Source organism: Berghia stephanieae, chromosome 7 (assembly GCF_034508935.2).
Source record: "Berghia stephanieae isolate SIO BIC M18660-M18661 chromosome 7, UCSD_Bste_1.3, whole genome shotgun sequence".
NCBI classification, from domain to species: domain Eukaryota; kingdom Metazoa; phylum Mollusca; class Gastropoda; order Nudibranchia; family Aeolidiidae; genus Berghia; species Berghia stephanieae.
In genome coordinates this window covers 40,049,043-40,072,325 of record NC_088366.1, presented here as the reverse complement: position 1 = coordinate 40,072,325, position 23,283 = coordinate 40,049,043, and the positions used below count along the sequence as shown (strand labels likewise).

The 23,283-nt window shown below is 34.5% G+C and overlaps 1 protein-coding gene across 3 annotated transcripts in view; it reads right to left on the bottom strand.

The window, feature by feature from the left end:
• The window catches only part of LOC144977224 (solute carrier family 12 member 4-like), a 199,050-nt gene extending 190,971 nt beyond the window's left edge, over positions 1–8,079 (bottom strand). The window contains exon 1 of one of the 3 annotated variants that reach the window (XM_078922205.1): positions 7,759–8,079. In XM_078922205.1, the coding sequence (XP_078778331.1) occupies positions 7,759–7,789 (31 nt within the window). In that variant the 5' untranslated portion in view covers positions 7,790–8,079. The remainder of the gene's footprint in view (positions 1–7,758) is intronic. The other 2 variants (XM_078922224.1, XM_078922207.1) reach the window with 2 other exon arrangements.
• Positions 8,080–23,283: the final 15,204 nt, after the last annotated feature.

Here is a 23,283-nt window from a genome sequence, read left to right as displayed (position 1 = left end):
ACATATTTTCTTACAGCACGCCTAGATGATTTTACAACCCCATCCTCACCTACATAATTTTACAATTACCAGGACGCTGATTTTTGACAATGAATTAATTAATGACCAATTGAGAGGCAAGAGATGCCACATGCCGGCATAATTATTACCTGTCGAGTAGATTAACCCACGCCGCCTAAGATCGCGTCACTCTTAAATAAAGTTTATGATGGGAGTAAAATTATCCTAAGATTACGAAAAATAACGTCATCATTGATTACCTGACGGACCAGCCAGGGCGCGCATACGCGAAATGTGATTGGATCCCACTAAATGACCAGTAAAATTCTGTCACTAACAAAGCCAGGAACATCATTGGTTTATGGGATTGACTCAATTACGGTCATATTTCTATATAATCAGCGAACTTCTCTCTCTCTCTCTCTCTCTCTCTCTCTCTCTCTCTCTCTCTCTCTCTCTCTCTCTCTCTCTCTCTCTCTCTCTCTCTCTCTCTCTCTCTCTCTCTCTCTCTTTCTCTCTCTAATTCCATCACTATATCATACCATAATCACCCAATAAACCGATTAACTGATTGGTTCAGGCTCCCTGCGATCCACCAATCAGAATATCACAACACCTCCTCTCCACATCTAACCGTACTCTGCTATTTAATTGTATAATTGTCTAAAAGTTAATAAAATTACAAACTATCAACCCAATATATCCCCTAACTGCCCATTTAACCACTCACCCTTCATGAACACCTCAGGCAACATTAATAATTCTATCTTTTATTTCATCCTTTTATTGACAAACCAAAAAAAAAATAAAAATAAATAAATAAATAAATAAAAAAATATATATATATATATATATATATATATATATATATATATATATATATATATATATATATATATATATATATATATATATATATATTAAGGAATCCGACAGATAATGCACAATACAGAAGCAGTAAATGACACAAAGCCATCCTACTGCTACTGCCGCTAAACATGTTGAAAATCTTTGATAATAAACCTAACAAATAAAATTGTTACTAATTAAGAGGGTCATTAGATAGGATGACCTGGTTAAAAAAACAAACAAACAAACTATATCATACCATGCTATAGTGATCAGCTTGAAATCATATCTAAAGGAAAATACTGTGTGGACAAGGGTACGAAAAACTGATATCAATCTTATAGCTGTGTTGTATGTGTAGGTAGTAATAATTAATATTGTGTTTTAACCTGGGCCGTAAATAGACACAATCTATAAAATAACAGAAATGTTATTATAAACAGAAATATTTCATTTACTCCCTATATCTATATATGTATATATTATTGTATATGTATGTATGCCTTCCAAATGAATGAATTACATATACATGAATTACATTTACAAATGTGATTTTTATGCTCTCATTGTTCACTCATCTTCCCCATCCCCTAACCTATCTGTATCCCATTAGCGCTACTATAAATAATTATTATTAGCATCATTTTTAAAATTGAGATCAGTGGTGTTGCCAAGGGTTTTGTTACTTGGAAATCCTTACATCACTGCTCATACGGACAACAAGACTTTGCAACTAGTCAAAGTTTTGCTCTTATATATTTACAGATCTGGTTACTCATTGATCTAGAGCTGTATCTAGACCTGAACTGAAGCTAGATACTCATGGTTAGGTACTTATCAGGTGACCCATTGGAAGAACCAAAGAATGACCAAGAAACTCTTCCATGAATTAAACAGGCAGAGGCAACCGTAGCCACCCGTCACAGCCAACCTCTACAAAACAGATAAGGAACAAATTTAATAATAATAAGTTGAGAAACAGACCGTGAAAGGATGAAAAATTAGCCTACCCATAGCCTAACTTTAATAAGTTAAAATGTACTATTATTCTTTTGTTTAATTATGTGTTAACGTGTGTGAGGGTATTCTGTTGATTTATATTAAAGTATTTCTGCTTTAACGGGGATTAATACTTATCTCATGAACCCGATCTATCCCTATATATAACGTGCCACAATCTACCACCACTTCTACTACCTATTTCTTTAAACTTAACATTTTATAACTATCTGTCGAGTTGTCAGGAACTGTAACCCAACTATGACAGGGTAAAAGAGTCACCAGACGACTTCTGTCTATGGGGAAAACTATCTAACTTCTATTTGCTTCTTCTTACTTGCCACTGTTAACGGCCAGGTACTAATTTCACACCTGAGTGTGGTGGAGAAAGTGAGTAAAGAGCCTTTTCCAATGGCTCAACTATGCACCGAGCGAGGCTCGAACGCAGGACCTTCCTATCCGAAAACGAGTGTCATACCACAAGACCACATAGCCGCACATCATCATCATCATCATCATCATCATCATCATCATCATCATCATCATCATCATCATCATCATTGTTATTATTATTATTATTATATTATTATTATTATTATTAATTATTATTATTATTATTATTATTAATTATTATTATTATTATTTTATTATTATTATTATTATTATTATTATTATTATTATTATTATTATTATTATTATTATTATTATTACTTATTATCATTATTATTTATTATTATTATTATTATTATTATTATTATTATTATTATTATTATTATTATTATTTATTATTATTATTATTATATTATTATTATTATATTATTATTATTATTATTATTATTATTATTATTATTATTATTATTATTATTATTATTATTATTATTATTATTATTATTTATTAATATTTTTTATTATCATTATATCAAATTATATTATTAGGCCGAGGGTAGGTTGCAAAACTATCGTATCTTAAAAACGCAACTTTTCAGGAGAGACAAAAAAAAACTTTTTAAAAGTCGTAATAATCCTTGGATACCCGTGAAATTTATTATTTTTATGTAAAAGGTGACGAGAAAAACTATGGTGGCATTTTTGAGACGACATCGTATGTTGAAATATGACATTTTGAGGAGGATAAAACAGAACTAAAACTATCGTAACTCAGAGTTCCAATAGTTTTTGTGCCATTATCACCATTTAATAGACAATTATATAATGAGTACGATATTTGAAACAAGTTCTAAGAGCCATAGTGTTGATATACCGGAGTTTATACCAGTATTTAACGCTAGAAACGGAATAGTAACAATCATAATTGTATGTCACAACTGGGCAACACGCGAATTGTAATAAAGGGTAGTCCAACTCTACTCGCTCCTTCTCTTCCCCTTTTACTTCCCAACTTTTTATATTATTTTACTTCTTTTCTTTTCCTCCCCCCCCCCCCCCCCCCCCATTCTCCTCCTCCTTCTCCCTCTTCTCACCCCTCCTCTTTTTCTCTTCTTCTTTACCCCCCCCCCCCCCTCATCTTCCTACTCCTCCTCCTCGTCCTCCGCTTCCTCTTCTTCCGTACCAGTTCCATTTCTAATTTTTCTCCTTATTTGTATTCTCCTCATACTCCTCTTTTTCTCTTTCTACTCCTCCTCCTTCTCTTTCTCTTCATTTTCTTCTTCTTCTTCTTCTTCTTCTTCTTCTTCTTCTTCTTCTTCTTCTTCTTCTTCTTCTTCTTCTTCTCCTCCTCCTCCTTCCTCTTCTCCTTCTCTTCATCTTTCTCTCCTCCTCCTCCTCCTTCCTCTCCCCTCATTCCTTTTCCTCTTTTGTTGTTCTCTTCTTCTTCATCTTTTTCTTCCTCTTCCTTCTCTCCTCCTTTCCCTTTCTCTCTCCTTCCTCTTCTCTTCTTCTTCTTCTTCTTCTTCTTCTTCTTCTTCTTCTTCTTCTTCTTCTTCTTCTTCTTCTTCTTCTTCTTCTTCTTCTTCTTCTTCTTCTTCTTCTCCTCTAACATCTTAAATGAACAAAGTTTTCGTCAGTATTTTCAAAAGAGAACACCGACAAAGTCTCATCACAACCTCATAACCGGGCATTGTGCAATAGAAGATATCTCAATAAACCCATCAGCAGTTGAAAAAATATTGCGAAACATCAATTCACACAAGGCCTTGATAAAATACCAGGAAAACTTCTCAAATATTTACAAAAGTCTTTGAAGCAACACTAGCACAAGGACAAGTACCAGATTGATGGGAAGAAGCTCTCATAACCCCAATATTTAAGAAATGAGACAGAAGTAAACCATTTAACTATAGGCCTGTCTCATTAACGTGCTTCTGTAACAAGATACTCGAACACATTATGCACAGCAATATCATACGCCACCTTGAGGGTAACAACCAGATTACCAACACGGCTTCCGTAAAAGCAGATTATGTTTAAGCCACTGTTCAATCACTGTTCAAGAACTAGCTGATGTCAGCATAAACAGCAGGGACAAAGTCGATTGTATTCTGCTCAATTTTTCTAGGGCTTTCGACAAAGTCCCGCATCAAAGACTACTCACAAATGTGGAGCCTGCGGTATCCGGAGAAACAACTTAACAATTGCGTCCGTTAGACCTTTCCTAACAAGAAAAGTAAAATGCAAACTAATAACATCTTTCTTACTATCTAAAATAGATTACTGTAACTCGTTAATCTCGAATGTAAGCAACAATAAAATATCACGCCTGCAAAGTATCCAGAATGCGGCTGCTAAATTGATTTTAAGAAAAAAGAGAACATCCTACTTGTTGCCACTTTTGTATGAGCTGCATTGGTTACCAGTTAAAGTGAGACTCGAATTCAAATATTAGCAGTATTGTGCTATACATGCCTTAATAATCAAGCACCATTGTATATTACTGAATTTTTAGAAACCTTTAAGCCAACGAGGAGTCTACGCTCTGCACTAGATTCTACAAAACTAATTGTTTCAAATAAATAATATAAATATAAATTTTAGGGCGGCAGATCGTTCAGCCACGTCGGACCTTCCATCTGGAACTGTCTTTCTAAAAGAATAAGAGAAGCGGAGTTCTTATCAATATTTAAATCAAAGTTAAAACACCATCTCTTTGTTAAAACACAACTTGATTAGTGCATCTTTGTAATTTGACCCCAATATGAATGTTAATTTAGTTTATGTTATTATATCATTATTTTATATCATTTCCGTATTTGACATAGCATGTGGATGTATTATAACATATCTTGTATTTATGACTCTATGTTTAGTTATTCCATTGTTGTATAATGATAATATTATGTTGATGTATAATGTTTCATTTGTGTAATAATGTCACTGTAGTATTATTGTTTCGCGCATTGAGCATCACCCAGTGATGAAAATGCGCGTTATAAATGTCATGTATTATTATTATTATTTATTATTATTATTATTATTATTATTATTATTTATTATTATTATTATTATTTTTTATTATTATTATTATTATTATTATTATTATATTATTATTATTATTATTATTATTATTATTATTATTTATTATTATTTATTATTAAGCAACAATTTTAAAATCCATGTATTTTCCGAAAGGCTAAATATCCTCCTTCCATTTACATTAATTTTTTTTTAGATATTGCCGAAGGAATCCAAATACGTGATAGAAATAATAATAATAATAATAATAATAATAATAATAATAATAATAATAATAATAATAATAATAATAATAATAATAATAATATAATAATAATAATAATAATAATAATAGATCTTTATTGTCCATAAATATGGCAATTTGTCATTTAGTTACACTTGATATAACGTTAAATGATAACTATAACATTGAACAGATATTTCACTCCTACTTATTTTCTCTCTCTCTCTCTCTCTCTCTCTCTCTCATTCACTCTCTCTCTCTTTCTCTCTCTCTCTCTCTCTCTCTCTCTCTTTCTTTCTTTCTTTCACACGTGCGATATACACAACAAAACATATTCATTTCGTTTTCAATTTGTTACAATTGTGGCAATTCGACACCAAACATTTGGTGAAGCATCGAAGATGTTGATACCAACCGATGGTTCCTCTTTCGTCAACCGAAACGGAATGTTTTGCAACAAAAAGTTTTTTTTTTTTAAATTGAGCTTTTATTTAGGGCAATATCCACTAAGCGTGGTCAAAGCGTTTTACAAGGGGTCCCTGAACAACAGCAACATTTAAAATTTAGGATGGGACATGACGCCTGTTAGGCGATATTACATTCATTTTTCGGACAGAGGCAAACCTGTTAACGGCCAGGTTCTCATTTTACACCTTAGAACAGTGAGAGAATGTGAGTAAAGAGCCTTCTCCAAGGACTCAACTATGCGCCGAGCGATGCTCGAACCCAAGACCTTCCGATCCGAAATCGAGTGTCATACCACAAGACCACATAGCCGCACAACTTAAACTTAAATGTTATACCATTTTAATGGGGGAAATGTTGAAGTGAGAGCACGGGCAATATTTTCAGGATGGTTCCGAGTAAACATTTTGAAAATTAAGTGACAATGGGCCAAAATAACGATCCTAACACATTCTAGATATTTTTCCTACCAATAATATATGAATGATTGGAGAAAAATTGAGATATTAAATAAATCAATGACCTAAACATCCGCGTGCACGTAATATTAAAGCAAATTATACTATCTGCCCTCTATAAAACAAACAGGAAACTTGAAGGACCACAAAACAAAAAGGATTAAAGCAATTCCTAAAATTGCCATTTTCTAAGATACCACGAGTCATGAATCATGAATTGATGGGCTTGTATTTTTATATTACAGACAAAGGCATTGCAAGCTTTCTCCATGAAGAAATCGGCATCATGAGATTTACACAATTTAGTCTCAAATCTATTACATCAGAAGATCAAAAACAAAATATCGAGATTCGTGATTCTCAAATTTTTGTTTTCTTTATTATTATTATTATTATTTAATTTATATATATATATATATTTTTATTATTATTTTTTTTTTTTGGGGGGGGGGGGGGGGGGGAGGGGGAGGGGAAAAAAAAGGGGGGGGGGGGGGGTCACAAACTGTAACAACTATTTAAAAAAGCACCAAGATTCTCGTAGTATCTATTTCTGGTGTCGATTTAAGAGAAGCAGGGGTTCCCCTCCCATTTGTTAAAACAAAACGAAACAACAACAACGACAACAACAACAAACAACAACAACAACAACAACAACAACAACAACAACAACAACAACAATAAAACAAAGAAAACAACAACAACAATGATCCCCGATCCCCTATTTGAAAGCTCTCTTGAGTGCATTGAAACAACCAACGTCCTTCCATTAAACATTTCATTTGTAAGTTATATTTTAGATATATTCCAAATGTGAAATTAGCTTCAAAACATATTTTTGATGACGACAACTTTTGTTTGTGTTTTGTCTAAAGACGGGTAGCAGAAGTTAAGCCACTGTCAATCAAATCCAATTTTTGATTAACTCTTAAAGTTCGCAGCGTACGATATCCAGACGCAAGTTTAAGATTTCAAAACATTAAGCCAAACCCAAGTTACAGGTAGGTACTAAGTTCTAAAAAGTTGTCGTATTTAAATACGATTCTATGAATTTCGTCTCATAGTCTAAATCAACGTACTCAGATGTAAAACGAGTAACTGGCCGTTAACAGCGTTGCCTCTGTCGAGAAAAAAAAAATGTGATATCGCTTAACAGGCGTCATGACTCGTCCTATATGTTATGAGTTGTTGTTGCTAGGAACCTCTTGTAAAACGTTTGAGCACGTTTAGTTTATATTGCGCGATATAAATGATCAAGTTATTTTTAAATCCAAACTTTACAAGAATACAAGTGGAAACAAAATGATTAGAATTGTCAATATATTTATTCTATCTCACCCCTTCTGTTTGATCGAGTCATAAAACTCATCTTGTGCCATTCGTTTTGGACAAGTAAAATCTCCTGGAATTAGTTTGGTCGTCTTGGTCTTGTGCAAAGCCCTCGTTTACACCCACGAGCGAACTTAAGACACATCCGTTGTATACATCGTATCAACCTTCACTTCTATTTAAAACGTTAGACAAACAATTAATTTACATTCTAATCATTATCAAGTTACTCCTCACTGATCTTTACACGAGTTTGAGAAATCGTCTGATGCGAAAACAAATACAAGTATTAAAAGTGTGTCATCATCCTTTACACGTTACACACTCAACAATTAGGATGAAAACAGATCGATGACAGGTTTTTGTGTGATCAACAGACGAATGTTTCAAATAACAGTTGAATTGAAATTAGTTGGTACACATTGCCACGACACTAGTATTGTCACGTCATTTACACATGTGTTGATATAATATAAACATTGTGAGGCAACATGTGTTAGGATTTCATAATTGCTGCCCGTTGTTTTCAAATAAAGCCTTATCTCCATCTCTGTCCTTGTTGTAACGACACACGCATTTCGTGATGGATAGTTTCGTGATTTACTCTTGGTTATTCGGCCAATAAAAGGCAATTTACTAATAAAACGCATTTGTCGTTATGGTTTGAATATTTTAGGTCAAATATCCATGAATTAAAATGACTCTCAACTTTTCAATTTGAAAAGAAACAAAAACAAAAAACAAAAAAATAAACTTGACACATCTTTCAAAGCAACAGTTAAAACGACACAGAACACTGTATTTTAAGTCTAAATCTGTAAATCCGTTTTACTCAAGAGAATAAATGCTTTTTCGTCGAATACAAAATGTTAAAATTTAGCTAGATCTAGTCTTGTTATTTTTACTTAAAATTCAATTGTCAGCATTTAGTTCATTCCGACATGATACCGTATTCAGAAGGTGAGTGCTCAAGTTTAAGTATTGTAGCAAGTTGAGGATCATTTCACTTTAATTATATTGAAGTAAAATATTTCTGGTCAGAATGTAAAAATGTATATTATCACTACAGGAGAGTATAATAGGATTCAATAGTCGTACAGTCACTTCCTTCCTAATGACGTATGGTAACTTAGTAACACTGGCTCTAAACTATCGGAACAAATGGCGGACGCCGTATGAAATATTTCTCCGGCGAGCTTAAAAAGCGTACCCAGAGGAAAAAAAAACCATCAATTGATCATGTTTTGACTTTTACACATTCTGATCACAAGGCATATGAAAAGGGAATGAAAAGTTCTCGCCAGCATGAAGAATAAAAGTAAAGATTTTCTTTTTTTTAGAACCAAGATGGCCGCCGTTGCGGGCGCGTGACATGAGACTACTGAATCATTGTCTAGGTTTCCCATAGAGTTATTAAACCAGGAGAATTTTGACCAATCAAAACATGGAATTTGTGACACACCTCCACACATTCTCGGACAAACATATTTGTTTGTTTATAAGCAAAATGAAATCGACCTCTATCTGATCAATGTCATTGTTTTTATAACGCCAAATGGGTGACTAGTTATCACACCAAATTCTCAATCATATTAAATTTGTACATATTTTCCTCTTTTGGTTCTATTGATCAAGCGGTAGAACATTGGGTATTTTAGACACATACCATCGATAGTAAAACTTGTGTAGTTTGATATGTTAGCCAATCGCTACCATTGTTTACATTATGACGAGAGGCGTGTAATCTATGTGTATAAGTAATGTTAATAAATCTTTATTCTCCACAAAATGGAAAATCTTTAGTTGTTTACATTGCTCGAACAAATATTATGATCACTAATAATAGAAATGTGTGGATCTTATAATAATATGATCTCATAACAAACTTACTTCACAATGCAATTTAATACAACAGGGAATAAAATGTTTTAATGCATTGAAATTAAGATCGATTTCAAATGTATCCACAGTTACTCAGTTACTCACTCGAACTACTTACTCATCTTCGAATACGTGACTATTCACGTCGAAGCATGGCTCTTTTGTTGCATCATTAAAAAAAATCCTTTCCGTTACCCATCATCCAAATTTCGATTTTTGATTGGCCCTCGTTGTAAGCATGTCTTCTTCTTCTTCTTCTTCTTCTTCTTCTTCTTCTTCTTCTTCTTCTTCTTCTTCTTCTTCTTCTTCTTCTTCTTCTTCTTCTTCTTCTTCCCTCTATGTTTATTTATTTATTTATTTATTTATTTATTTATTTATTTATTTATTTATTTAATACTCCTCAACAAACACCACCGCCAAGAAGAAGAAGAAGAGAAGAAGAAGAAGAGAAGAAGAAGAAGAAGAAGAAGAAGAGAAGAGAAGAGAAGAAGAAGAAGAAAAAGAAGAAGGAGGAGGAGGAGGAGAAGGAGGAGGAGGAGGAGGAGGAGGAGGAAGGAGGAGGAGGAGGAGGAGGAGGAAAGGAGGAGGAGAGAAGAAGAAAGAAGAAGAAGAAGAAGAAGAAGAAGAAGAAGAAGAAGAAGAAGAAGAAGAAGAAGAAGAAGAAGAAGAAGAAGAAGAAGAAGATAAATAAACTAGGGTTAGAAATGATCGTTTTTGGGATCGTGGATAGTTCATAAGGTAGAATCACGCTCTCCCCGGCCAGAGGAGTTGTCGTACCAGTAAGGTCACGGGTTCGAGCCCCCATCGCCGGCGCGAAATTCTTATTCTCTATTGTCTACTGGCACTTTCCTACTCCTTCAGTTATTGCTGATTGAAAAAAAATGCTGAGTGTCATCAGGTGTTGCGATACAATTCCTTCATCAATGTGTAACAATATTGTGGTGAATACTAAGTGTGGAACTGACTTACGTTCCTCTGTTTTGCATATTATACTAAAGTTAGCTATGGAATTAAGGATTGTTGGCATGTCTTTTCGTTGACTAGAAATAGATAGTCAAGTGGACGGAATGGGCTAAATGGCAGGAAATATTTTGATAAGTTAGTGCTTAGTACCGGTCTTATCATCAATTCAGTGTGGATTTGAGGATTTAAACAAGGAAAGATTTGACAATGTATTTAATATAGTCTCAAATGTTAAGAAAAGCTTTAGGTTTGAGTGAAGACTGTTATGTGAAAGTGTTAACTGTACACGCGCCGTCTAGAACAAGATCTAAATCTACTCGTAGATCTAGCGCGAGATCTAGAACAAATCTAGCCTAAGTTATGTAAATTATTCGGATAGATGGAGTTAGTAAGCGAGGGATCGCAATCAATCTAGTAGAAGGTCACTCCAAAAATAAGCCAAGGGTAGGAAGCTCGGGAGAGCCAAGCAGCCTAGGAGAAAGACACTCCAAAATAAGAGCAAGGGTGAGCATGACTCTTTAACTCGGGAGAGCAACAAGCCAAGGAGTGAATCTCTAAAATAAATTCCGGTCCCCCAAGTATGGGGGTTTAGCGTAGGGCTGACAACCCCATCCTATGGGAAAAAAAAACATTTTTACAGAAGCAGCAACGAAGGAAAATAGAATAAACTCACAGGCAAACACTGGACCCTCAGAGCCATCGGAAGAGGCTTGTATGAACGGCAGTGATGAAAGACGCAAGGAAGCTACTGACAGGAAGATAAGACTATCTCTGTTTGCCACAAAATCAAAGACGAAAACATAATTATTTTGGAATGTACGAACAATGCACAGTGCTAGCAAACTGGCACAAGTTACATCTGAAATGCGACGTTATGACTTAGATATTTTAGGCATTAGAAAGAGAAGGTGGACAGGAGCTGGAAGGATACAAACTAGCACAGGATAAGCTGTTCTCTGAAGGATGAGCATTAATCGTCCATGCACTGATGCATCGCGCACCTTTCAGGAATAAGCAGATAGTATTTTCATTCCGTGTATCATCGATCAAATGGACTCAGTGCAAAGACTACATGTGGTATGAGATCAATATGATATTGACCGTTTAAAATCATCCATGCAACTGAAACATGGACATGGTCAAAGCCATAAAGAAACAACAAGAAAGCCAATTCCATTAAATTGGGCAGGGTTCCTCCGAAACAATGCAGATAAAGAAAACATATTCCAATTAGTGACACAACAATTGATACAATTTGTCCATAGAAAGCCACCGGCACTTCAATTGCAACCGTTGTGTCTGCCATTGATGATTGAAACCAAGAAGAATCTGACAAACGATTATTTCTGCATGCCAAAGATTGCATTCAGCAAATGATTTAAGAAATGTTTCATAAGAACCGCGGACACTAATGTGATTGTGCTCGCTATTCACTTCGCTGAGAAGCTAAAATCTTAGGAGCTTTGGATTATATTTGGCTCAGGAAAGCATTTTCTTTATATTATAGCCCACGAAATAGCAGCCAGAATTCCAGCTGTCAGCGTTGACGCACTGCCGATCTTCCATGCTCTAACAGGGGAACTTTTTTCAAATTTGTTCCCCCTCAAAGGGGGAAAAAAAATGAAAATGGACTTTAAATTGTGACCCCACATTTCTTGAACTCTTCCTCCCAAAACCACGTAACGTTTTAAAAGATAAAAGTTTTTTATCCTTGTTTGAAAAATGAAATGCAAATTAGGATGCACACTATCACATTTGCTAAGGTCACTTCTGTGTAATGATACCTTTCCCTTTGGGGTCTAAAGCCATTCTAGTGATAAAAATTTATGAAAAATGGGACATTCACCTTTTTCATCCTCTTCCAATGTCAAGGGGACTTCCTTTTTATTACTGACTTTAAATGCTTCTAAACCCCCTAGACCTTTAAAAATACTCTAAAAAAAATTGACTGAAACTCTTTGTATCGTATCAAAAAACCCAAAAGAATGGGAATGTAGAAAACCCAAAAGCCCTTGAGCAAAAAAAATTACAAAAACAAATTTTACTGGTTTTAAATTTGGCTATTTTAAAATTTTTTCTTATAATTAGGACCCCCCCCCGAAAAACTCAAACCGTTTTTACAATTTGGGAAAATCAGAGTCTTGTACAATCAAAAACTTTCGATTTGAAGTGCTTTATAACGCACTTTTCCCGTCGCTTTAAAACTTTTTCTATTTTTAGTTCTACCACAAAATGGGGCAATTTTCTTAACAAACCCAAAAAATTTTTTATCGCTCGGCGGCTCATTAAAATTGGGCTACTTTGGGGACACGACGGGTTGGAAATGAAAAAAATTTCACAAGGGTTGTGTGAAAATCATAAATTTAAACAATAAATCCCAGGGAGCCAAAAAAATTCCACCAATGAAGCATTCAGCGCCCTTATTTTGGGGGCTGATTAACATTCCATTCTTCGTCTCATCAACAAACGCAGGGAAAAAAAAACAACAAACAATATCAAAATCCACAAAAAAATGGTTAAAACTTTGCGTTTATTTAGCCACAATAAACGGCAAAAAAAAGTTAAAGAAGGGTTGTAATCATGTTTTATAAAAACCCCTAATGTTTTTTTCCCCAACCCCACTTCCCCTGTCACTACGACTAAACCCCCATTACCATTCACACACCACAACTACTAAACCACCACCCCCTAACATTTCCACTACCCTTACACCACCACCCAACACATCACCACTAACAACCACCACCACCAACATCATCACACCACACTCCTTACATATCACTACCACCACTAACAACCACCACCACCCCCATCACATCACTACCACCACACTACTACACTATCACTACACCAATTACAACCACCCCCACATCATCATCATCATCACACCCCACAACGCAACAACCCCACCACTCATAACACTACCTCTACTACACAACCACCACCACAATACATCCTAACACAAACCAACCACCACCACCATATCATCACCATTACAACACTACTACAAACCACCACCACACCCCACCCCCCTTACCAACACACAATCACCACCACCACACACATCACTACTACACAACAAACCCCCCACATCTCACAACCCACTACTCAACCCCCACCACCATATCACACTTTCCATACACTAAAACCACCACCCCACATCATCATCACCCACCCACTACAACCACCCCCACCATATCATTAACCCATTCCCACACTACTACACAACAAAAACCCCCCACAACATCATCACACCAACTACAAAAAACCCAAATCACACCACCACCACCTCCAAAATCATCATTACACTACTACACAACTACAACCACCACCACCCCCACCAAACATCAATACCACTCTTTACTACAATCCCCAAACCACATCATCCTCACTACCACCAACTAAATCACTACCATTAATTTTGGAGTTTTTACTTCATTGAAATAAGGAAGCTTCAAATTGAATTTGCTTTGTTTTATACATCAAAAATATTCTAATCATTATCTTTTTAAACAATATTAAAATTTTTATCCAAAATACTACCCCAATTCCCTTTTACTTGTAGTGGAATTTTTTTCGCTTAAAATCCCTACAATGGTGCCAAAATTCCTTTGGAGAAAAATTAAAATTTGGCGTCTTTTTTGCTATATGATCAGTGATTAGAGAGTCAAAACTACAAACAAAAACAACAAAAAAATTAAAAACATGACTATACATGCACCCCCACCCCCCCAACACGGGGCTAACTATTTACCTTTTTCTTTAAAACAACAAACAAATAAGGGCTTGACCTTCTCTACACTTCGTTTGTTTTGTCTCTACATTCAACCCCGGGCCCACCGCAATATTCCTTTTTGCATACACGAACATTAAAGAATTTTCGGGGTTTTGACCGGAAGAAAACCTTAAAAATCACTTTTTATATATTTAAGACATCTTTTTGAAAAATTTTTTGATTTAAAAACGAACAGAATTATTTTTCTTAGTTTCAAGGCCGATAGCGTTTTTTTTACTTAGAAAATTTCCCAGCCCAATCTTAATGGCGATTTTTCCCCCTTTTATCGGGCCCGGGTTGGTTAGCCATAAAAAACACCGTGGGGTTTCCATTGGTAAATTTTCCTGGTAAAATACACTGGGGTGTGGTTTCAGAAACCGCAATTCAAAAACTGTTCCTTTGGCAATGTATCCTCGAAAATTTACAACGCCCTTGACATCCGTAAGCCGTGGAACATTCCTAACTACTTTCCCGTCTTCGACCCTCAAATTTCCAGTTTTTCTTTTTTTTCCCTTTTTTTTTGCTTTTTTTCCTTTTAAAAATATTTTAATTTTTTTAAACAATTGACTGATTTCTTTAAGAGCGTTCACATATTACTATCAAAAATTTGCCCTTTTTTGAACCCCCCCCCCTCCCCCGTCAATCACTTTCACTAAAACCCTACCCCCCCCCCCCTCCCCCCCAAACAGATTTTTTAAACGTCAACTAAATTTTAATAAAAACAAAGTAAACTTTTAAAATTTTCCCCAATTTGTTTTTCTTTTTTTAAAAAACCAAAAATAAACATTGAAATTATCAACGTTTGAAAAACACTTTCAAAAAACATTTTTATTAAATTTTTCAGAAACTGTTTGATAATTTTATTTTTACGATACAAGGGACAAAAATTTAAAATTTGCAAAGAAAAAAACTAACAAAACATATTTTAAATTAGGTACTTGGTGCTTTTCTATAAAAAAAAATTTCGGGGAAAGTTAATTTAAATATATAGGAGGGAAAAAAATTATTTAAAAAATTATTTTTTATAAATTTTAAATTTTTCTGTTTTTCAATTCCAAACAATAAAATTAAAATTGATTCAAAAATGTTTCTGGGCCCTTGACCTTGGGGGCAATGTACATAAAAATAATCATCAATTTCCCATTTCATCGTCACACTTTACCCTTTCGTTCTTCTTGAGCCCCGCATTTTTTTCCCCCTTTTAAAATGGCTTAAATTTGCGTTTGGAGTTTTATAAAAAATTTAACATTTGGGCAAAGTTCCCCCTTTTGAAATTTTGTCCCCCTTTTCCCCTTTGTGCTTTGAAGATGGGCAAACCATCATAGCAATTTTTATCTTTTAGCTTTTTTAAAGGGGAACAAACTTTTTGAAAAGGCTTCAAATCTTCCTTATGCCCAATCCCAAACCATCACCCCACATAACATGGTACATGGTGAAAAAAAAGGGGCTCGGAAAAAAAAGATGAATATTTTTAGTACCCAAGTTGCAGCACATTTGTCACGGCTTTCACTATTTTGCAGCAATTATTTTGGAAGACGAATTTTTTACTTCCAATCATCTGTTTCTTGAATTGAATTTTGGTCTTTGATTTCAGTGGGGATAAATTTTTTCCCCAACCCCCGGGGATCCACTATTACCACTGGGGGGGACCAAAATTTGGCTAATATTTTTCCATAATTCAAAGGGTTCCTTTTTTTTCCAGATCAAACATCAACATCCTTTGCTTTCCATCAAATACGCAATAATATCAAAGGGGAAAAATGACAGATGCGAAAAACCTTTGGAAAGCGGGCCATTCTCTTTCCACCTCATTTTTTGACGGTGTAAAGACAAATACAGCATCAATACCCCCCCCTTTTTTGGAAATGTCCTCTCCCAAGCACGATGTCCTGCCGTTTTTTTGGACCTCTCGGGCCACCTTTCACGAAAACAAAAATAAAGGTTTGAATTTTTTTTTCCTTTAACTTTCGAGACGTCGTTTTTGCCTTTTTTAGACACATCTTGGGCTACCCCCCCCCCCCCTCCCCCATTCAACATTTAACCCCCCCCTCCCCCCCTACTAAAAAACGTAATATAACCTCCCTAAATGACGGAAATTTTTTTGGGTCTAATCCTTTTAATGTAACCCCAATTTTTTAATTGATCATTTTCCCAGTCTTTTTAATAAACTTCCTTTTTTTCAAAATTAAAACCCTTAGGGATTTACTCCTTACCACGGTTTTTTTCTTTGGTTTTTGGGACAGAGGGGTTTTATTTTTGGGTTTTCCCTATTTTTTTTCACCCAATGTATTAATATTCACCCTAGTGGAAAAAAAAATTTTCAAAAATTTCAAAATTGGTGGAACCCCCCCGAGGCACTAAAAAGCTTTAAAACCTTTTAATAATGTAGAAGCCCTTCCAAAAAGTCCAAAACCTTCGAAACCCCTTTCGTACACAATTTTTTTTTTTTTCTTTTTTAAATTTTTAGGGAATTTTGCACGCCTTTTTTTCAATTTTTAAAAACATTTTAAAAAATCTTTCAAACGTAAAATTAAATTTAAAACCTTTACAAAACCATTTTTGGTTTTCCGTGCCCAGTTTTTTTAAAAGTATTTTTTTCTTTAGTTTACTCGGGCCCAAAGAAAATTGGGGTTTACAAAAAGTCTTGTAAAGGGGCTTTTTGCTTTTTTTTTATAAAATTTTAAATTAAAAAATATTTTTTTTTTTTTCTAGGTTTTGGGGAATTTTTTTGATTTTTCCCAAAGCAAATATTTTTGGGAAAAAAATTTTTTTCGAAGCCCAAGTACTTTTATCGGCAATCAATTTTTTAAAAGGGCCTTTTTTAATATTTAAAATCGTCCAAATCTTTTGCAATTTTTTAATTTTACTTAAAAATATCAAGAATCTTTTTTAAGTTAATTACATTTACGAATACCAAATTTTTTTGTCAAGGTAATTACATTTTTTCCCCTTTAAAAATTTCTTTTTTGGGTCAATTAACATTAAAAACCCTATACTTTCAACAATTACAAAAGATTATTGGTATTGATGATAATAGTATTAAAATTCCAAAAAGATATTGGTTTGGTTTGGGAAATTGAATTCCCAAAAAAATTTTGAAAATTAAAACCCCAAAATGAAAAAATTTTGATTAAACCCTTTAAATATTATAGAAAAAAAAAAGTGGGAATTTTTTAAAAAATGAAAAATTATATAAATGGGGAAAATAACCCTTTTGAAAAAAAAAGAAAAAAATAACTCTTTCAAATTTAAAAAAAATCGACGGAAAAAAAACAATGTGCGGGAAAAGAAAGTAAACCATTTTTTAACTTTCCGATTTTAACTCTTGAAAAATCCAAAAAGTTAAACTGAAGGTAAAAAAAGTTTTTCCCGGGGGAAATTTCCCCTGGGTTTGGAGCGATTTTAGGACAACCGAACCCTGCTTACTAGCAAAAAAAAACAAATTTGCAAAAACCAAAATTACAATTTCAACCTTTTGGCCCAAAAGGGAAAATCACTCTAAAAAAAAAAAACCTCCAAAAAAATTTTTTGGCCTGCAAGATAATTTTAAAAGAAATGGCAAAAAGCAACCTTTAAAAAAATTAAAATTTAAAAATTAAATTAAAATTATATTATTTTTAAAAATATTTACCACAATGTTTTGAGACAGTCTACATTAATGTTTCAGGCTTAATTTGCCATCGTCAGGACTGAGTTGTTTTGTTGACTGTTGTTGTTTCTTGAAGTGGTTCCGGTTTAAAGTTAATTAACAAGAACTTCCGGCGATGTGGACACGTACCGTACATCTCACTTTCGTGTTGATGTGGCTTCATGAGGGTGTTTGATTATTAGTATATTTCTCTTCCAGGCATAAGCACATTGTTTTGATGTTGGTGTGTATCCTGTTGCTTTAGATAAAATTTTCCATGAAATGTTGTGGGTCTAGTTTGTTGTCTTTTAATTTCCAAATATGTTCGCTGAGTTTTGTGGATGTTTTTTTTGTTAGTGTTTCTAAATGTTGAGGTGTGGAGGTTGTATCTTGTTTTGAAATTATTTTCCGTTAGTCCTACATATTTTTCTTGCTTGTTTGTTTTAGTTTTCGGTGACTGTGGCTTGGTAAATTAAACTTGATTCTAAACATTGTTTGTTTAGCGGGCAATGTTCCTTATTTCTGCAGTTGCATTTTGGTGGGGGTTTTGCTCTTGTCGGTGGTTTATTAATATTTTTTTGTTGTGGCTTGAAATTATTTGTTCTATGTTGCGCATACACGAGTAGCTTATTTTTATGGTATTCCTGTTGATAATTTTATGTAGCTTGTGGTTTTTGGAAAGTGTGTATCAATTAACTTCAGGAACTGCTGTCCTATGTTTGTGCCGACGTTTTTGTCGAAAGGTGGGTTGAACCGAGTAATGTGTCGTTGTCTTGTTTTACGTTCTTCACTTGTGTGTTGGGGTTTACATGAGAGGGAGGCGTCTGTGTATTCAAATGGTGTGTTGTATCCACTACATGTCGAGCACTTTTCGTACCATATTTGTATCAAACACGATTCAATATATTAATATATATATATATATATATATATATATATATATATATATATATATATATATATATATTATATATATAAAGAATGGCCATCGTCCTCTAAACAACGAAAGGTAAATATCATATTCTGCAAGCGAGAAAACTCAATCAAAACATCACTTTTGTAAAAGTAAATTATTGTTTAGGACCCATTGAATTTCGACTAAAACTTTGACAGTACTTGATTATCGATCGGTAATAATGGACCAAATATTTTCTGAACAGCTGACTATAGAAAACTTGAATTCATTGCAAAATGGCGCATTTTACGACTTATTGGTTTCGAAATATCTAATAATATTACTTTGAGGCTTGGAAGAAAGGTAGTTTTGTATTGATTAAATTCGTTATACATTTTTTATTGCTCAACAACACTCACTCGCAAGCCCGTGGTGCTATGTAACGCGATAAAAAATATGAATTTAATAAATCCAAAACCGTGAAAGAAATCTCTACTGTCTCGACGCATGAGGTCTTTTGTGGTACCTACTAAGTACTCGATTGTTCTGTATATGTATTGGCAATTCTAAAAGAAATATTAGCTAGAAACGTTGATCAATATTGAATCGAAATGAATGAAAATATACGTAACATATAGCACGTTTGTCTGTTCTTCCAAAAAGAAAATAGTTGAGAAATCCTATCAGCTAATTTGGCCACGAAACGTGTGGCTTTGTACCCAGTATTCAGACATTATTTTCAATAACGTACTATAAAATACCAGAGCTTGCAAAAAGAAATTTTACTCATCAGTTATGAAAGCATGGAATTAGCAAACCCAACATTCTCTTCCATGCGTTTACAAAGTTTTAGGAGGTCCGAGGTACATGTCTCCTTTCGAGGCAGTCTGGTTTTCTGGGATATTTTTCCTTGCGTTTTCCCCCTCTGCTTTATCTGGCATTGTTTCACACGTTTTGATCTTACACCAGTGCATGATCCCAAATTTGTCACCATAATATTTTTAAAATGAAAATTGAGCATTCTCTAATGTCTTCCCTCTCGTCCTTTCGTGTTCGAAGCCTGATCTCAAAGTTGTCCCTTATAGAGGCTATGTGGTCTTGAGGTATGACACTCGCTTTCGGATCGAAATGTCCTGGGTTCGAGCCTAGCTCGGCGCATAATTGAGTCTTTGAAAAAAGGCTCTTTACTCACATTCTCTCACCGTACTCAGGTGTAAAATGGGTATCTGGCCGTTAACAGCGTTGTCTCCGTCATAGAAAAACGTAATATTGCCTAACAGGCATCATGTCTCGTTCTACATGTTACTTTTTGCTGTTGGTCAGGGACCCTTTGTAAAGCGCTGTGAGGACGTTTAGTTTATATATTTATGATATATATATATATTTATATATTATATATATATATATATATATATATATATATATATATATATATATATATATATGTGTGTGTTGTGTGTGTGTATGCTGTAAAATTTAATAAGAAATAATGGCAAAGGACATCTTGCAAGTCCATAACGTTTTAATCAAAGAGAGACAATGTCAACAACCAACGGACTTTAACTCTATGATAAAGATAGTAACTAATTGCAGTACAAAAACTAATGACGTCATTGTTCATTGATATTTCAACACTCCCCCTGATTTGTACAACTAAAAACAACTATACTTTATAAACTAAAGCATCCCATCATAAATTTCAATTCATGATCAACTTGTATCAAATTCACATAACAATGCCCATGATCATTTGCATTAGTATAATGAACACTCAAACTTTATAATAGTATTTCCTCCCACAGAGTTAAATTAAAAAAAACAGCAAATATCAATTTGCTATATAAAAATGTAACAAAATAACAATCTACACCCAGTAGAGTTATCAATTTTACATTTTTTTTAAAAGTACGTAACTAATAAACAAGCTATAAGTAAAGTAGAAGCTCCTAAACTTCAACTTGTCAAATTTAGTTCAAATAGGTTTTCTTATCCCCATCAATGATCTTAGTTTCACAAACTGTCTTTTGGTAAAGCTTTTGTGATATGTCTGCTAACATTTCCTGTGTTTTACAATATTGTAACACAATATCACCGTGGGCAATCTTATCCTGAACATAATGATACTTAATTATCAATGTGTTTGGATCTCTTTGACCCTTTACCATTAGCAATACAAATTGTACTTTGATTGTCCTCATAAATAACCATTGTTGGTTCATTAACAGTAACAGTACTGATCTGAGTCATCAAAGAGTTCAACCATGTTGCTTCCTGAGTCGCTGATGCCAAAAACTTCAGCAGTTGAGAGTGCAACACAATTTTGTTTCCTACTCCCCCATTGAATAGCTCCTTCTGAATTAAGAAAAATGAACCCAGAAGTAGATTTCTATCAGAAGTATCACCTGCCCAGTCAGCATCAGAGTAACCACACAAGCAACATCATCATCTGAGTTAACATTATTCGCAGTATACACTGGGCCAAAATTTGTTGTGCCCCTTAGATATCTAAAGATTCTTTTTACTGCCACCCAGTGTTCCTTACATGGGTCTGAGGAGAACCTAGCAACCACCCTACAGCATATGGCTATGTCTGGCCTTGTTCTATTGCTTAAGTGTAAGAGACTACCCACTGCAGACTTGTAATGTCGAGGATCTACTCTTTCACTGTTTTCATTTCCAGGAGTAAGCTTTTGGCTGTTGCAAACCGGTGTATCAGTCGGTGAGCAATTTCCCATGCCAAATTGGGTAAGTATTTTGTTTGGTGTAGGATTCTTGTCCCATCCAAATGCTCCCATTCTCTTGTCTTTTAAATTCAACACCAAGAAAGTAATCCAGTTCACCAAGATCTTTCATATCAAACTTGTTGAAAGGTCACTTTTGACTTGAACAAGTTCTTCAGCATCTTTGGTTGTAAGGATCAGATCATCAACGTAAAGGCAAATAACGAATTTATCACCCTTTGTTTTCTCTCGTACATAGACACATGGATCCACAGTTTTCTGAAATCCCATTTTCTTTAAACATGTGTCTAGTTTTTCATTCCAGCACTTTGGAGATTGTTTGAGTCCATACTTAAAGACTTTTCTTTAAACAACAAACAAGATCCTCTCCCTTTCCAAGTTCAGTAAACCCTCAGGTTGTTTCATATTTATCTTCTTCAAGTTCACCATTTAAGAATGCTGCAGTAACATCCATTTGATGAATATTCATTTTCTCCTTGACAGCTTGAGATATGACTGCCCTGACTTACTCAAACCTTGCAACTGGAGCATAAAACGTCATCATAATCTTCTCCATACACTTGACTATAACCTTGTGCCACAAGTCTAGCCTTATATCTTTGAACAGTGCCATCAGGGTTCAGTTTCCTTTTAAAAACCCATCTACAACCTATGACCTTTCTTCCCTCTGGAAGCTTAGCAAGTTTCCATACACCGATTTTAAGAGGGAATTGTACTCATTATCAGCTGCCTCTTTCCAAAGCTTACCATCATGCCTTTGCAGTGCTTCAGATAGAGTTGTAGCTCAGCATCATAGCTGCTGCTGCTACTATTACTAGTGTACATCCTTCTCCATATCTCTCAACTGTTTTGTAGCTCTTGTACTCCTTCTTATTTGTGCTTCAGTTTCATGAACATTACCCTCTAGGTTTCTTGTTTCATGATCATTTTCAGTCTCAGACTCTAAATTTAGATCAAGAATTGGACACTGAAATTCATTTTCCTGAGCTGCATCTCCCTTATTTGGCAGACCTTCAAATCTCCATTCTGTGAAAATAACATCTCTACTTAGAATAATTCTTCTCTTCTCAGTATCATAAAGCCTATAGCCTTTTGATGTTTGACCGTACCCCATAAAAATGCACTTTCTAGATTTTGGATCTAACTTCTTTCTTTCATCCTTTGGGATATGCATGTAGGCAGTGCACCCAAAACTTTTCAGATATGAAACATTTGGCTTTTTGCCTGTAAAAAGCTCCCTCGGAGTCTTATCACCTAACACTCTTGAAGGACTTAAGTTGTGAACATGCACAGCTGTATTTAACGCCTCAGCCCAGAACCTTTGGGGTAACCTGGATTGAACCAACATGGTTCGGACCTTCTCAATCAAAACTCTGTTTAATCTTTCAGCAACTCCGTTCTGTTCAGGAGTTTTAGGAACGGTGTACTCATGTCTAATTCCACATTCTAACAAGAACGCTTTAAATTCATTTTGACTTATATTCCCCGCCATTATCTGACCGCAAGATTTTGATTGATTTCCCAGTAACTTTTTTCAACCATGGTTTTGAACTCTTTGAACACACTCAAGACTTGGTCTTTAGTTTGTATAGCATAAACCCGCAATGTCTTGTGCAGTCATCAAAAGAATGTTACAAAATATCTATTGTTT